The following is a 15,955-nucleotide window of genomic DNA, read 5'->3' as shown; positions in this document are numbered from 1 at the left end:
TTTCGCCCACTGTGATTCCATGAGTGACTTGCCACAGGACCTCTGGAAGTGGCGTGTTGCTGAGAGTTCGATCTACGTCGATGTCTGGATTGAGATCTACCATCTGCATGGCGAGGTGAGTCACGGCCGTAGCTGTTCCGGCGCTGCCCCGGTCGGTAGGAATCCGTCCCCTTCCACGAATCCGCTTCCTTCCTGTACCCCATCATTGATCGGATGGAAAGCAACGTTCAGTGCTCCACGAGAGAAAAAGGAGGAAGCAACCCTTGGTTTGTTCTGTTCAGAGAGAAGCAAGGGCTAATGTGCCGACGTGAGTTGTCGTAGCACAGTGCGATCAGGGTGAAAAGGCTCAAAGAGGGGCGGACTTCGTGATGACTTCACTTCGCACGCTTTTTGTGCTCCTGAAAGGCGTAGTTGCTTCGTTGACGTTGAGGTGAAGAGCGACAAGTGCATCCGGTGAAGCTGATGCTTGGTGCAGGTAGACCTGTAGACACTGATCTAGTAGGTCGAGAATATGATGAGAGATGAGACAGAGATACCTTGGGGTTGGTTTGACTTCCATGATATACCCGAGAGTGTGGTTGTTGTGGTTTAGGTCGAGGAGGAAAACCTTGATCGGGGAGAACCGCGGACTCGCGTTGTTTTTGTAGTCAACGGTCGCGTTGCCGGGCCAGCGTGATTTGGCAAATGGGAAGAGTGAAGAGCCGCGCCATTGTTTACTGGGTCGTGGTCTCGTTTTTTTCATCCGATGTCAGTACATGGCCAGTGAAGAGTCATGTCTTTCGTGACTTGCCTTTTCAGATTATGATTCTCGATCATTCCTCGGCGCGACTGTCTATGTTGGAAGTCCTCTCGAAAGGCGGTACATGGCGAGTAGAGAGTCACTTCACCCCGCGTCACAACTTGACGCTCTGGTCCAAGTGGGTACCTCATCTGGATGTCAAGTTCCATGAAACATGTCAACATAGGTACCATTTGATAGGACCCCATGGGCAGCTGTTCAGCCCCATGAGAGTGAAGTGTCAAAACATTCCGCACCGAGTACATGCCACTAGTTGAGAGGCATACGGCCCGTCTAACATGCATCAGAATCAGTGAAAATGTCACAAGTCGACGAACTGGATACTTAGGTACCCCAGGCTCTGAGCAACCAAGCAAAGGGCACGTTGTTCTGGCACAAGGTTCCTTGTTAACAAGAAGTGCCAATTTCTAAGAGCTGGTCAAACCGATGATTCGTCTCTTTTCCCCGCTTTAGAGGTGCACCATGAAATCCGGCCGTGTTGAGATAGGAAGCTCGTGGCGTTGAACATACGGGTTCTACTCCGGATCTTCGAACGGGGACAATATGCACATCTGAATAACCTCCGAGGCAAAGACATTGGTCGTAATGACTTGTAGATTCGTGAACAAACGGCAATACAGCTGTTTTCTCAACAAGACTGGCGGCACTGTATATCCAACCAGGCGTGCCACAGGCGACTTGGTGAAACCACGACAATGCTCCAACCACCCGGACAAAGAAGGGGGTGTATAATATTGTCGGTTGCGTGTCTCGTAATCATGAACCTTGGTCGGATGTGGCGAAATCCTCCGATCCAGTACCATCAGCATGCTTCCTCCCAGCTCGCGTCCGATGGATCGCATCATCACTTCAGTCAGATATGCTCAGGACGCATGTCTTGAACCACTTCTCTCCATCGCGGCTTGAATGATATGGTCTCATCGACCCGGCTCGCCTAGATGTACTAGGTCCTAGATGGTTTGGGTGGCGCCAGGCCCCGAGTGAATCGTCAGAGATCCATCATGTTCGCCTTTTGCGCATGTATCATCCTTTTTGTCCCTTTTCCCTGAATCCTCGAGCATCACCCGTACTCTCTCTTGGTCTATCGATATTTCGTACATGAAAAACAGTATGTGCCGACCGGATAGGTGGGAAGCGTCCGGTTTGTAGGGGTTCTAACAGACAGGATCACGTTCACTTCTTGGGAGGTAGTGGTTGATTGTCGATGTCGGTTGGCGTTCCCCGTGCCTGATTGCGTATTTCGTCAACGAAGAACTTGACGAAGGTTTGGACTTGTGGCTTCTGCAGATTCGGGTCCTCGGTAGCCTCGCCCTCGCGCAGCGGTTCGTTGGGATCGCGGCCATGGCGGAACTCTTCGACGGTGCGATGGATCTTGCGGACGCCGTGGTGAAAACCTGGCATTTGAAGGACTTTGGCGACAAGGGCGTCCTAGAGCAGAGAAGGTGTTTGTTAGGATCGTGGATGATGGAAGGGCAGGTGTTGGGAGGAAGAGTGGAAAACATACCTCGACCTTGAACCACATCATGGTGACCACCTTGGCGATTAAACTCATTTTGAAGAACTCGTTCGGATATCGTATTAGGAGCCGGCGGATGGTAGTCACAATCAAGAAACAAAGATCCTAGGGTGAGCAAGATGCCCTCTTCCTTCCCTCAGGCGGCAACGGCGCGTGGTGGTGCTGATGACGAGGAGTGTCCAGCTGCGAACCCGAAATGGAAAGTTGAAGCTGAGAATCGAAGTTCGCTGGAGTCCACGGGTACCTCTACGGATGGACGGGGCCGCCACTACCTGCAGCGCTGTCAGATCTGCAGATCTACTTCTACTTCGTGGGATGCGGGGTGTTCCGATTAGTCATCCACTTGTAGCACTGTCTGTTTAGCTTCCGTGCCGCCTCTTGGTGTTCGGCAGCTCTTGTCTCTGTGTCATTCACGGGACACTTCTCACTTTCACTTCTCATTGACATTCAATTTGCCGCCGATATTTCATCAGCTCGGGCCTCAACCACGAACCATCCCGCCGTGCACTTCGTCGCTATCTGCTCGTGACCGAGACAATGACGCCTACACTCCGCGACCACACACGAGACATCAAGGATATCCTTACTAGGACAGGGCCGTCACCTTTATGGACAATACCCTCGGGGTCTGACCGCCTGAGTCCCGTTACGATGAGCCAACTGTAGTCTCGACTGCTTGTCTTTACTTCACGACTGACACTAGTCAAACATACGTTACCCATTCCTGATATTCAACGCGTGAGCAACAGAAACTACCATGATGCTTCGTTTAGGACGCGCCGCCAGTGAAGCGTGAGCCCAAGGCGTTCGAACACATCGCCATGGCACCCTCCGTTATGATTCCCTACAAAGTGGTTGCATAAAGAAGTCTTTAGTATATGCGACACTTCCTTTGTGGGTTGTTTGTGGTCTCCCTTTCAAAAAGGTTGTTAGGGGATACACCACTGCCTGGGGACCAGTCAGGTCTTCAAACACCTCTAGAAAGCATTCGTTCATCGTGGCAATGGATATGCTTGGCTCTTAGCGAAGAGCAGACCATGTACAAGCGTGAGTAGATGTCGACAAAACCGGGTAGGCGGGAACATATATACCTGAGGTTATTCATATGACCACCCCCTCTCCAATCCCTGTCGACCATCTCTGTGTTCTTGGGAGGCATAAATAACATCTCGGAGATGGTTCCCGAGGTTGTTAGTCGAACGTCAATGGCTCCCATTGGGGCGCATATCGACACCCCAACCCATCACCGGGGTGTTAACTCAGCTACGTATATTATCCGGTAGCGGTACCTGCAGACCGTGCCATTGCAACCTTAAATCAACGAGGTAGTCACCGGTTTTACGTATAACCGGCCTTTATCCACGAATAGTCGCTTGGCGCTTATACGTTACAGGAAGTTGGAGAGTCAAAGAGCGCGGTGAAGGGCGGGGAAGGACCCTAAGCGATGATCCTCCATCATCGAGCATCTCGTCACCAAGCTCCGGTCGACTAGAACATATGATTTTGGCGGCTTGTTCGTCATGGCACCGCAATACGGACATGGCCAAGGCCATCATCAGGACCGTATGATGCTCAAGAATGGATCTGCCCAGACGTTCGGTATCGGCAGTTGAAGAACGAGACCAGCTGTGACCCAATGCCTCCGAGTATATACACCATGAACGAACCCAGATGAGAGAGTAGTGTCTCGGAGGCTAGTATCGTGGTTCTCGAGACATCGTCAACATGGTGCATCTTCACCTAAATGCTGGCCTATGGGCAGCTCTCCTGGCACTGACATCCCTTCAACCATGTGCTGCCGACAAGCGCGTTGATCTCATCGTCCGCCCCAATGGCGGAAATGTTTCTTCGCCGATTATGTATGGAATCATGCACGAGGTATGTTTTTCTGCCCTTCCCGTTTTCCCGCCGGCTTTAGACAGTCTCACTCACAAAACATACAGGACATCAACAACTCCGGCGATGGCGGCATCTATGCCGAGCTTATCCGCAACCGTGCCTTCCAGTCCGGCGACGAGTCCCGTTACCCAGTTACTCTTGATGGCTGGTCACCCGTCAATGGTGCCAAACTCAGCTTGAAGAAGCTTCCTAAGCCCCTCTCTTCAGCCCTCCCTTACTCTATGAACGTGGTGGCTCCATCCTCATCAAAGAAGAAGGTCGGGTTCGCCAATGACGGATACTGGGGCATGGACGTCAAAAGGCAAAAGTACACTGGGTCGTTCTACGTCAAGGGCGACTACCAAGGAAAATCCTTCACAGCTTCGCTTCAGAGTGCTCTGAATGGCGAGGTATTCGGGACTACCGAGGTGCCTGTCAAGAAGGACAAGAAGGCCGGCAATGAATGGGTCAAGTATGACTTCAACTTGATTCCTAGAAAGGCGGCATCAAACAGCAACAACACGTTCGCCATCACCTTTGATGCTGCAGGCGTCCGTGGTGGCTCGCTTGACTTCAACCTTATCAGTCTGTTCCCGCCGACATACAAGAACAGGCCGAATGGGTTGAGGGTCGATCTAATGGAGGCTTTGGCGGCAATGAAGCCGGTAAGATGCTTTCCGATACCTCTTCAACCGCGAATACTATCTAAGATTTGTGACAGAAATTCCTTCGCTTCCCTGGCGGCAACATGCTTGAGGGCAACACCCTCCCAACTTGGTGGAAGTGGAACGAAACGATCGGAGATCTCAAGGACCGCCCCGGCCACGCTGGTGTCTGGACTTATCCTACAACTGCTGGCCTCGGTTTGGTCGAATACATGCAATGGTGTGAGGATCTTGACGTAGAGCCTAGTGAGTTTTCACCCTCCTCTTCGGAAAACATGCAAATGCTAATATCATCCTCCAGTCCTGGCTGTCTGGAGCGGCCTTGCTCTCGACGGTGGCGAACTCCCCGAATCGCGCATCGACGAGGCCGTCCAGAGCGCTCTCGACGAGCTCGAGTTCCTTACCGGCGACGCCTCCACACACTGGGGTGGCATTCGCGCCAAGATCCTCGGGCACAAACGCCCATGGAAGATCAGATATGTTGAAATCGGCAATGAAGACTGGCTGGCTGGCCGCCCTACTGGCTTTGAAAATTACATCAAATATCGCTTCCCGGCTTTCGTCAAGGCGTTCCAGAAGAAGTATCCCAAGATCCAACTCATTGCCTCGCCATCCGTATTCGATGGCATGACCATTCCCAAGGGGGTTGCTGGCGATTATCACCCGTACTTGACACCGGATAACATGGTGTCGCAATTCAACAAGTTTGATGCTCTGACGAGGGATAACTTGACCTTGATTGGTATGTTCTCTGAAACCTGAACCCGGTACGGTAGTCTTGGCATTGACTTTTATCTCCAGGCGAGGCAGCGTCCACACACCCCAACGGCGGTATTGGCTGGGATGGCAACCTGATGCCCTTCCCTTGGTGGGGAGGCAGTGTCGCCGAAGCCATCTTCCTGCTTGGACTGGAGCGCAACGGTGACAAGGTCATTGGCACCACTTATGCTCCTGGTCTTCGCAACCTCAACCGCTGGCAGTGGTCCATGACGCAAATTCAGCACGCTGCTGACCCAGCCTTGACCACTTTATCGACCAGCTACCATGTCTGGAAGGTATGTCTTTGCTCTCTCTCCTGCTCCCATACGAATGACTGACAGTAGCTATTATCTCAGCTCCTGGGCACCACCGCCATAACCAAGACCCTCCCCATCACTGCCAAGACCGGCGGAATCGGCCCCCTCTACTACGTCGCTGGCGAGACTGAAAGGGGCACCAGCGTCTTCAAGGCCGCAGTCTACAACTCTACCGAGTCCGTTGCCGTCTCTGTTCAGTTCGCGGGACTTAATGGCAAGGTAAAGCAACCGCATAAGAAAGCGGCGACCGCTACGCTGACGGTCCTGACGGGCCCAGCCAATCCGTATGAGTACAATGACCCGTGGAAGCACAACAACGTGGTTAAGGAGACCAAGACCAGGTTGAATGCGAAGGAGGGAGGCACCTTTTCTTTCACTCTGCCGCAGCTGAGTGTTGCTGTTTTGGAGACGGATAGGAACTGAGATAGAGCAGTAGCTCAGATCACTGGAGAGGGAACAGGTCCAGTCGCAAGCACTCGGTCGTGACAGCAAATTTATGACGAGCTAGTAAACATACCTAATAAGACTCCGGCCAGTATGCCGTATGGATCTCGGAAACTTTACTTGCACAGCCACCGCTAAGAAATCCCAGGAGGCGCTTCGGCCCGTGACAACTCTCTCGAGGCAACCTCCTGCATCCACAATTTGGCACATGGTTCAAACCTGATCGATCGGTTTCTGCACCTTTTCCCTCTCCCAACCCATGTCCGGCCGCATGATGGCATCTCCTCCGATATGTTCCTGCCAAGAGCCAAGCGTACGGGGCAATGATCGGCCACCAAGCAAAGCGTAACGGAGGCACCGGGGGGACGAACGATTCCCGAAATGGAAATCATGGAGTTGAGTGTTCCGGGCTTTTCGCTTCACAGCCGCTTCACCCGTGCGCCCATGCTTCCTAGACACTCCTCTGAAATACCACCAAGAATGTTTCATCGTGGTATTTGAACCCAATGAACGTCATGTGCCTTGAACTACCATTTACCTGAAAGGGGCATCACCTGGATGGCTGGGTCTTGACACCCATCACACCCGCTGTTCGGAATATCGAGCCGCATCGACAACCACATGGGATCAGGTTCCCGATCCCTCACTTTTGGCAACAAAGCCGCACCACCATATCGCACAAATACATCCTCAACTCCGGCTCGGTACTGCAACACCCCGCAAGTACGCAAGATCTGGGCAACTTTGCGATCCCACTTCCCCGGTCACGGTTACTCCAAACAGAGTGTTGAAGAGCAGGTTTGTGGGAAGAATACCGAATGCCGATATGCCATTGGAAACGGACACCACACACGAACATTCCCCCTTCATGTCAGTTTACTGACATTTCCCACATGACTCCGCGGAGCGGTAATATGTATCATATGTACCGCTTTGTCCATGAAGTTCGCTTCCAAGGCCATGGTACCAGGTTGACACCCGAAATTCCCACTACTCCAAACATATCACACATACCTGCACACACAAAGCAGGCCTCCTCCACGTCCTCGAATTATTAATGCGCCCCATACCTACCGACTGACAAGGAAAAGAAAACCAAGATGTCGGGCATGATCCCACAAAAAGACACATGGACTGTCTCCCGCCGGATGGAAGGCTATGGTAGCATTACATGAAGACAACATCCCCGGGAGTCGGGAGTCAAGACGGCAATTAGGGTGAGGAATCCTAGGGCGAGTGATCCAACGCAGTAGCACCGATCGTCAGGGGATGGACTATGGCGAAGCAGGGAGATGTATGTGTCGTGAAAGGATATAAAACACTCTCTCTTCCTGCTTTCCCTCATTGTGTTGTTGGTAGGTGTCTCCCGTGTCGATCAACAGCCATACTTACACCTTTGACAGCCGACATTCATTATGAAGTTCAGCAGCGCTCTCGCCTTCATGGCTGCGGCCGGAGCTCAGGCTCACTGTGAGTTACCCTTCTTCGCTTCTCTTCCCCTCCCTAACACTCTACATCTCCCTTTTCCTTTCCATACTAACACCAGCTCCAGATACTTTCCCCAAAGGCTACTCCACCGGCGCCGTCTCCGGCGAATGGGAGCACATCCGGACCACCGAGAACCGGTACTCCCACGGCCCCGTGCAAGACGTCACCTCGCAAGCCATGACCTGCTACGAGCTCAACCCCGGCCAGGGAGCGCCCAAGACTCTGTCCGTGGCCGCCGGATCCAACTACACCTTCACCGTCGACACCTCCATCGGCCATCCCGGTCCTTTGCACTTCTACATGGCCAAGGTCCCCGCGGGCAATACGGCTGCCAACTTTGACGGCAAGGGCGCGGTTTGGTTCAAGATCTACCAGGACGGACCGAGTGGCTTGGGGACGAACAGTCTTAAGTGGCCTAGTGATGGTTCGTCTGTTCTTTTTCTTTTCTTTTCCATCCCTCTCCTCTTGTTCATTCCTTCATTCCCTTCACCCCTTTCCCACACTTTCCTTTTTTTCCCCTTCCCCCCAACCCAATCCCGTCGTTCATCTGTTCCATGCTAACCCCACACTCGAAAAGGCAAAACCGAAGTCTCCGTCCGCCTCCCCTCCTGCCTTGCCTCTGGCGAATACCTCCTTCGTGTGGAGCACATCGCTCTGCATTCTGCGAGCAGCGTTGGTGGCGCTCAGCTGTACATTGCGTGCGCTCAGCTCAACGTCACCGGCGGCTCGGGAACGCTCAACACCAGCGGCAAGCTGGTCTCCTTCCCTGGTGCCTACAAGGCGACCGACCCCGGCATTCTGTTCCAGCTTTATTGGCCTCTTCCTACTAGCTACATCAACCCGGGCCCGGCGGTTGCTGCTTGCTAGGCGGAAGGAAGGCTCGCGAAAAATTGGGATAATGGGGAGATGGCGGGGGGATAGAGGCTGAAAGAGAGAAAGGAACAAGTGGGTGCGCTGGGATGTTGACGCCAAATCCTGGGGGTGACAAGGAAAAGCTGTCGAGGGTGTGCGCTCTTCGGTATATACTTGATTGTTGATGTTAATGGGCACTCTTATTGCTCTATTGTACATACCTAGTTATCTGCCCTTTTCAATGGCATGATGCACTTGTCAAGGCAGCAAGCCATTTGCAGGTGGCCGTCTCAGTTTGCAGTCGCTTTCAGCTCTTTTCCCCCAGGCCTCGAAAAGTAAGATCGTATGTTTTCAGTCTCTCGTCATGGCATTCCCCAAATGGCCAATCTTGCCAATCTTACCGCCGCAGATGTCCTTTCTGTTCAGCATTTGCTGTTGCTTTTATCGTAGCCACTCTATTGGGCAGGGCAACAACACACTGCGCCCTCAGCTCTGGCCAATCTCGCAACATGGTTGAGTTCAAGCGGGAGGGCTTCAGCTTTGAATGTCTAAGATACATTAGATAGGTAGACTATGGAGTGCTTGCGAACGTACCAGGTACCTAGTGCGAAGCTACGCCACGTTCGCGGTTGTCAAATCGCAGCCTGGTAAGCAAGCTTGACCTGACCTCTCTCTTTCCCTTTTGATTTCTCTTTCTCTTTCTCTTTCCAATTATCACTCTCCCAATTCTACTCAACAGAACACATCACATTGACCACCGCCCAAAATGATGGGCTTAAGGGCGACGGATGTGAGGGCGACGGACAGATCCGAGGTAGGTTGAAGCTTTGAGATTAGTGCTAACCTACAGCATCACACAGTGCTGACGATTTCTCTCACCTGGGAACCAGTGGAAAATAATCCGCCCCGTCGAGAATGTGTCTTCGATACCCTTTCTGATTCTTCCTCAAATGTAGTTCCTTCCTTCGGTACCCTGTCTGACCCTTCCTTCGGTACCCTGTCTGACCCTTCCTTCGGTACCCTGTCTGAACCCTCTTCCTTGCGGCCAAGTAATCGTTCGGCTGAAGGTTACAAGGTTCTCGCTAGGCGCATCCTCGCGGAGGAGTTGGCGTGCAGATCGACCTCACCTCCTCTGAAGAGTATTGCCGTAATGGACTTTATCAGAAAAAATGGTCTCCCCAAATTACTCCGGTCATACTCGAAGCGGCTGCCAAAGCTCTCCCATGTTGCTGCAGCTTTTTTAACGACTTCAGTTTCCGTACAGGCTAGGTAAGTTACGTCCCTCTCTTCTCTCTTTCAGATAATTCGGGATTTGGAGTCATCAACGTGTGAACTGATAAAATCGCAGACGGATCACTCTCTTGACAGCAGACACGCTGCAAAAAGCCTTAGCGAGAGAGGGTCGGTTTGATGGCAGCCAGCCGCAACCCACATACGTAACACCCACAAAGATGTTGGAATGGTTAAGCGACATACCAGTCTGGGACTCTCGTCAGATAGAGTCGGTTGCCAGCACTGCCGGTAATGCCATGGAGGATATGCCGACGCCCGAAATGACTTCACTCTTTACAGCAATTCTGGTCAAGTCACATGTCTTTAAGCGGTTGTGTGCCTCAATTTTAAAGGACAGGATCGTGAAGATGAGTCCTCTCGAACATTTCTCAGTTAATCTTGAGAAGTATATCGCAAACAACCCTTTCATGGCCCGCTTTAGTTTTGAGTGGGACTTAACTGGCTTCCTCTCACGGGAATATGGGAATAAGAACCAAACACTTGGTGAAGTGATCACAATAACAGGGACATCAAATCATACACAAGCTGTTACTTGCTCTGCTTATGTGAGTCAGGTATGGCCTTGTGTTGGCCCTGAAATTCTATGGGCTATTCAAGATGCTTTCAGAAGGCGAGTTGATGGTCAAGGTGACCCAGAGACTTGCGGCAAGTACCTCTCCATTGCTGGTTTGGACTAATTTCCTACCAGGAGACCTTACTTTGAAGAAAGCATGCTGACTCTGTTATTTCTATGGGAACCGTCTAGTGGAGGCACAATGATAAATACTGATTTTGGTGACACAAGGTAACCCAGACATTGCCTGTGGCTCTATCAAAGCTTCCGGGCTGCCTTTGTCATCACGAAAGTTTGTCCTCGAGAAGATTGCTCTTTCTGTCGGCTCCATATTTACTGCAGGGGCGACCTTTGCCATTGGGAAAAAGGACAGGCCGATTCACCAACCACGGGACAGTTACACACAGAAGCTGAAATGGGTACACGACAAATCCGTGGTGCTTTGGGACGAAGCCGACAAGCGCGGGTGGTTATTGAACGGGCTCGATGCCCTGTTCCACTTGCTGCGCAGCTCACTGGAGAGTTGTCGTATCGATAAGTTCAACTCACACCTTCGGTTTCTCCAAGTTCAACATCCATATGAACACCGGCAAGGTCTCGGCAATTGACATTCTCCTGGATCACAATAACCGGAGGCTCGGCTTGTATGTTCGAGAGGAGACCCCGCACACATCACCCAATGAAAACGCAATGGATGTCGATGCTGTCACCGGATCCACCAAGTCATACATAACACTTCAAGACAAGGTGGAAGAAGTCTTTGGAACACTCGAGAGAATGTTCGATCATCAGTCTGAGGTTCGAACCTCGAAAGGGATAAACGCCAATGTGCGGTTACGTCGCCACCTTCAGGGTTGGGACTTTTGTAATCTGGCGCGAGGGCGTGATCTTGATCTCCGAGAGGCTTCACTCACCATGGACGCATTCAGTTGGGTTGAGTTTGTGAAAGAGACTGGCGCGGTGACACTTTTGGGTAAGGGATTTGGAGAACTGATAGTTCCGCACTGATTCCAGCCACGCTTCTTGCCAAAATTGGGCCGCCCTCCCTACAGGAGAGTATTACCTCTGCGCCGGTGTGGAAGACATTCTGAACACCATGCGAGACACTACTTTAGTTGAGGGAAATGCAGAAGCTAAGGTGAAGCTTCTACCCCTTAGCACACAATTGGGATGGTTGAACCCTTCCCCAAAGGGCCACCCGTTCTCTGCCTGATCATGCTCGGCCGGAGGCAATTCCACGGCACCCTCAAGCACAAATTGCTGCCCAGTACAACACATTGTTCCGTCAGCAATAACCAAAGTCCCCGTTCTTCTCAGGGTGCAGCACCCTATTATGCCCTCTCATTTGGAAGAATCCAGAAACGGAGCTGTCATTTTTGGTCAAGGAGTCGGTAAACTGTTTATGCGCCTTTGGTCGGACATTAGGGTTAACCAAATGACCACGGTCATCCCTATGGAGGTCCTAGCTCAGCCAAATGATTCTTCCTCGGGAAGAAGTAACCAGGAGGCCATAAATACGCCTCCAATTGGGGGTGGTAGCGGCTCTTCCGTACCCGGCGCAAAAGCAGATAGGACAGCACCTTCGCCTACGGCCGATCCTTTGCATCCAAACCCTTCTCAACTTCTCAGCAATGGTGGTGTAATGAGCCAAGGCTTATCCTTACCACAGAGTTTGGTGGTAGAGATTTCCGAAGGAAATAAAGACGGGGTCAGGAACTGATTGGGATTTCACAAGATGTGGGGGGGCTCGGGCTGCCCTGTGATCTTTCCCATCTTGTTGGTTATCTTCCGCCGAACTTAAGATACTTTTCAAGCTTTTGCTTTCACTTTTCTGTGTTATCGGTCATCGTTTCACTTCGCTCTGTCTGTTCTTCACGTTGGTTCTTCTTTTAGTCTCTCATTCCTTTCTTCGCCTACTGGACCGCTCCCGGTGTTGTATTTATAGTCCTGTCTGTTTCCCTCTTCGGTTAGCTCTCCTTGTCTTCTTTCTTGCGATGCTTTTCACCTCCCAAATCCTGTTATTCCCTCGTCCAATTCTGTTTTCCTTCTTTTTTCTAACGGATTCAAACCACTTGCGTGATTCCGATTTCCTACTTTATTGTTAGCTCAATGATCAAGTACAACTGCGCTTGCATGATGACTCTTGTGCCTACCGCTCACTCATATACCTACCTATCCTGTTCAAAGTCACACCTCAACCAACAAGGTGCAGGTTGCATGAGCCTCATGCCCTAGCTCGCCTAGGTAGTCGCCCAATTTCTGATGACAACAAGAACCGATGACTTTCGTAACACATTCCTTTATACTTATGCTTCCTCAAACGACAAAAGCGGAAACTGGGAAGCTAAGAAAATTGAAAAGTAAAAGAAAGCCCAGTTGTCAACTTGTCTCTCGCTCCATGCCTTACGTCTAGACTAGCGACTGAACATCACATCTCTAGCGCAGCTGTCATCTCTTAGAAAAGGGATGAATCTGGATGCTCGAATGGCCGGTCTCTTCTCCTTCCTTTGAAGACAGGTCCCGTCCCCTGCACATGTTCGAATCCTGTAGGTGACGCATTATTTTATGCCCTACGGGAGGCGGAAGTAGACGTTAAAAATAACAACAACAAAAGGTCCCGTCCCCTGGAATGTCAGAGAAGAAAGGCCTTGCGGCAGTAACCAATGGACTTGCTGGGAACAAAGTCGAAAATGAAACAAGACGACCGGGCAAAGTTTTCATAACGGACCACTCCCATTTATTCCCTAAAAAGACAAAATAACGATGAAGATGATAATGAATCAACTGTGAGTGACTCTTGTGTCTACAGCTCCAACGAACTTGGACGAGCCGAGAGATGGGAGGAGATGATGGTTGAGGCTCGGCCCGGCTCCCAGCCTGAAGCTCCTAACAAGTCAGCATGGGTCCCGTTTGCTGTACCCCACAAAGGGTCTTCCCCGCTAACCAATGCTAGACTCCCGCTGTGAAAGGCGCGCTAGGCACACCTCAACGACCGCAACTCCATGTTTTGAATGCTTTTTTGACAATTGCATCCGACAACCAGTACTTTCCAGTTATTCTTCCAGCCCGCCCTACGGAGCCCATTCTGTCCTCTGTTCTTAACTCATCACCTCTGGCTTGTGTGATATAACTCTCTCCACAACACGACGCTCGCCCAGTTTTCAAGAACAAAATCGTCCCAGATCGCCCCGCCCACACCATGGGCCACGAGATATCGAGACCTACGGGTGAGCCAGCCTCATTTGCTGGTGGCCCTACAGGTCTCTTCACTTTACCGGAGCAAAAGCCAAAGAAGCCCCGGAATCAGAGGCAAAAGAAGATGAGGAATCGACGCGCCCAGAAAGATGAAGGCCCTACGGATCTCGGCGCCCGTACGCACCCCTCCATACCTATGCTCTGTCCAGACTGGGTATGGTCGACCATGTCCAACGTGAGGTATGTCATTATCTCCCCCGGTGCTCCTTGGCCCTCTCTCTTCTCGTTCCAAATTGTCATTCCTGACCCCAATTCCATCGCTCACAACTAACCATCCCTCTTCTCTCCCTTCAGCGTAGCCAAAGACCGCGAATGGTTCACCACCTACACCCCCTTCGACTCGACCGTCTGCGTCAGCGGCCAAAGCCTCGCCGTCCGCGGCGTCGGCACCGTCAACCTCAACGTCAAACGCCACCCAGCGCGCACCGGTCGACAAAACCAGGGCATTTTCTCTCTCCGAACGGTCCTGCACGTGCCCGACGCGACCTGCAATATCCTCGCCAAGATCCCCAACATAGATGGACAGTCCTGCTCCGTCTACATCTTCCCAGCCAGGGGCGAAAGCAGGAGTTACTCGGTCATGGACGGCGAGGAGGTGGAAGGCCACCACAACCACATTGGGCAGAGCCAGAAGCAGCAGAGGCAAGGAGAGTTGATGAAGGGCTGCATCAAAGATCACAAGGGCAAGATGGTAGCCTATTTCGATCCCGACCACGTGCTATTCGCGCTGAAACTGAGCGGGCCGCCGATCGGACCGATAACGCGGCAGTCGGTGCTCAAAGCGAGGCCCGAAAGCTTGCCTATCAGCATCTTTGCGCAGTGGGCCGCTGACGAGCTGGATAAGTGGAATTTGAAGCGGGAGATGCAGAATTTGCTTGCGGACAGAGATATGGATCATGGAGATAGCGGCGATGACGACGATTATGCCAGCAGTGCGACGCTCGGTACCACCGATGATGAGGAGGCCGATCCGGACTTCGGCATCGGCAATGACGGCGGCAATAATGTCGGTCCTGCTGGTGGTCCTGGGAGGCCGAAGGAGGCTGTGGACAGGCATGGCTATACGAAGGCGGAGAAGGCCTTCATCAAGTCCCACTTCAAGAATGAGTGGAAATTCCTGCACCTGTACGGGCTCAACATAGATAAGGATAAGGACAGGGATTTGGGAAGGGATATTCTACGGGCGATGATGGCGAAAGACCAAACGCAAAAGAGCACGAACATGAGGGTTGCCGGCTTCGCGACACGCGTAAAGGGGCCACGAAGGCAACCACCAGGAGGGCCACGCAAGGTGCAAATCAAACGGAGCGGGCCAAGAGCGCAAAAGATCAACAGAACCGGACCGCAGAAGAATGGGTTTCTACCGGCGACGCTGGGCAGATATCGGGTTACACGGGCGCCACGGACGCCACAACGCAGGATGGGCTCTGTACGATTGACTGTTGTCAAGGAGGAACCTCAATGAGCCAATGTCGCCCCTAGCGGAGATACGGGATACAACGAAGGCTATAGAATCTATAGATTACATGCATTTAGACACGGGAGGTCACGAGCGTCCTGGATCATGGATTGGGTAGGATTGGATATGATTAGGCGTTCATGGATAGGTTGGGGTAAGTTGGTTTTTGGGTTATGGAAAATAAAACCTTGGATGGGCGTCGAACCGGAAACCACGATGGGGCACACATCTTGGGAATGGGAATACAAGTACAGGTACCGTACGTATAACATGTCATTTCCTTCTTTACCTGTTATTTACTAAATAGATCGTACATAGAGTCATCGTTTGACTAAGCTGAAATAGGTCGAATGTAATCATTCAAGACTGGACATATCTGACTGGGGAAAGCAAATAAGAACGAACGCTGACGAGTTCATAGTCAGGCACCACCTCAACTGTACTCCGCGTGAATGTTTGGCAGCACGGCGTCCAGTCATGTACGATATTCTCGGGTCCTGGTCAACCAATCCCAAAGCTGTGCGGCTCAAACGTACATACCTATTAAACGTTTGTACGCCCTCCTTCCATGTAACACGACGTCACGGTCACTACAGCCTTGTCATCGACACCATCGCGAAATATCAACATTCTATCAACATTCAACAGTATTCCTAATGGACTGGTCGACAATCGAA

The 15,955-nt window shown here is 51.7% G+C and overlaps 4 protein-coding genes across 4 annotated transcripts; 3 read left to right on the top strand and 1 right to left on the bottom strand.

Moving 5' to 3' along the window:
* Positions 1-1,953: 1,953 nt before the first annotated feature.
* SMAC4_12832 (uncharacterized protein) lies at positions 1,954-2,142 on the bottom strand (the record flags this gene model as incomplete). Its single annotated transcript, XM_003351191.2, has 1 exon — positions 1,954-2,142. One exon carries the CDS (start codon positions 2,140-2,142, stop codon positions 1,954-1,956), a length of 189 nt encoding a protein of 62 aa, XP_003351239.2.
* A 1,032-nt stretch (positions 2,143-3,174) lies between these two features.
* On the top strand, positions 3,175-6,357 carry SMAC4_03542 (uncharacterized protein; the record flags this gene model as incomplete). Its single annotated transcript, XM_003351190.2, has 6 exons — positions 3,175-4,193; positions 4,259-4,858; positions 4,915-5,104; positions 5,160-5,600; positions 5,660-5,913; positions 5,974-6,357. Exons 1-6 carry the CDS (start codon positions 4,041-4,043, stop codon positions 6,355-6,357), a joined length of 2,022 nt encoding a protein of 673 aa, XP_003351238.1. The 5' UTR covers positions 3,175-4,040.
* Positions 6,358-7,793: 1,436 nt separating this feature from the next.
* SMAC4_03541 (uncharacterized protein) lies at positions 7,794-9,128 on the top strand (the record flags this gene model as incomplete). Its single annotated transcript, XM_003351189.2, has 3 exons — positions 7,794-7,848; positions 7,931-8,290; positions 8,444-9,128. The coding sequence occupies 3 exons, from the start codon at positions 7,794-7,796 to the stop codon at positions 8,731-8,733; spliced, it is 705 nt and encodes a 234-aa protein (XP_003351237.2). The 3' UTR covers positions 8,734-9,128.
* A 4,635-nt stretch (positions 9,129-13,763) lies between these two features.
* SMAC4_03540 (uncharacterized protein) lies at positions 13,764-15,284 on the top strand (the record flags this gene model as incomplete). Its single annotated transcript, XM_003351188.1, has 2 exons — positions 13,764-13,999; positions 14,114-15,284. 2 exons carry the CDS (start codon positions 13,764-13,766, stop codon positions 15,282-15,284), a joined length of 1,407 nt encoding a protein of 468 aa, XP_003351236.1.
* Positions 15,285-15,955: the final 671 nt, after the last annotated feature.

This window comes from Sordaria macrospora, chromosome 6 (genome assembly GCF_033870435.1).
Source record: "Sordaria macrospora chromosome 6, complete sequence".
NCBI lineage: Eukaryota > Fungi > Ascomycota > Sordariomycetes > Sordariales > Sordariaceae > Sordaria > Sordaria macrospora.
This window is presented reverse-complemented; position numbering and strand designations above follow the sequence as displayed.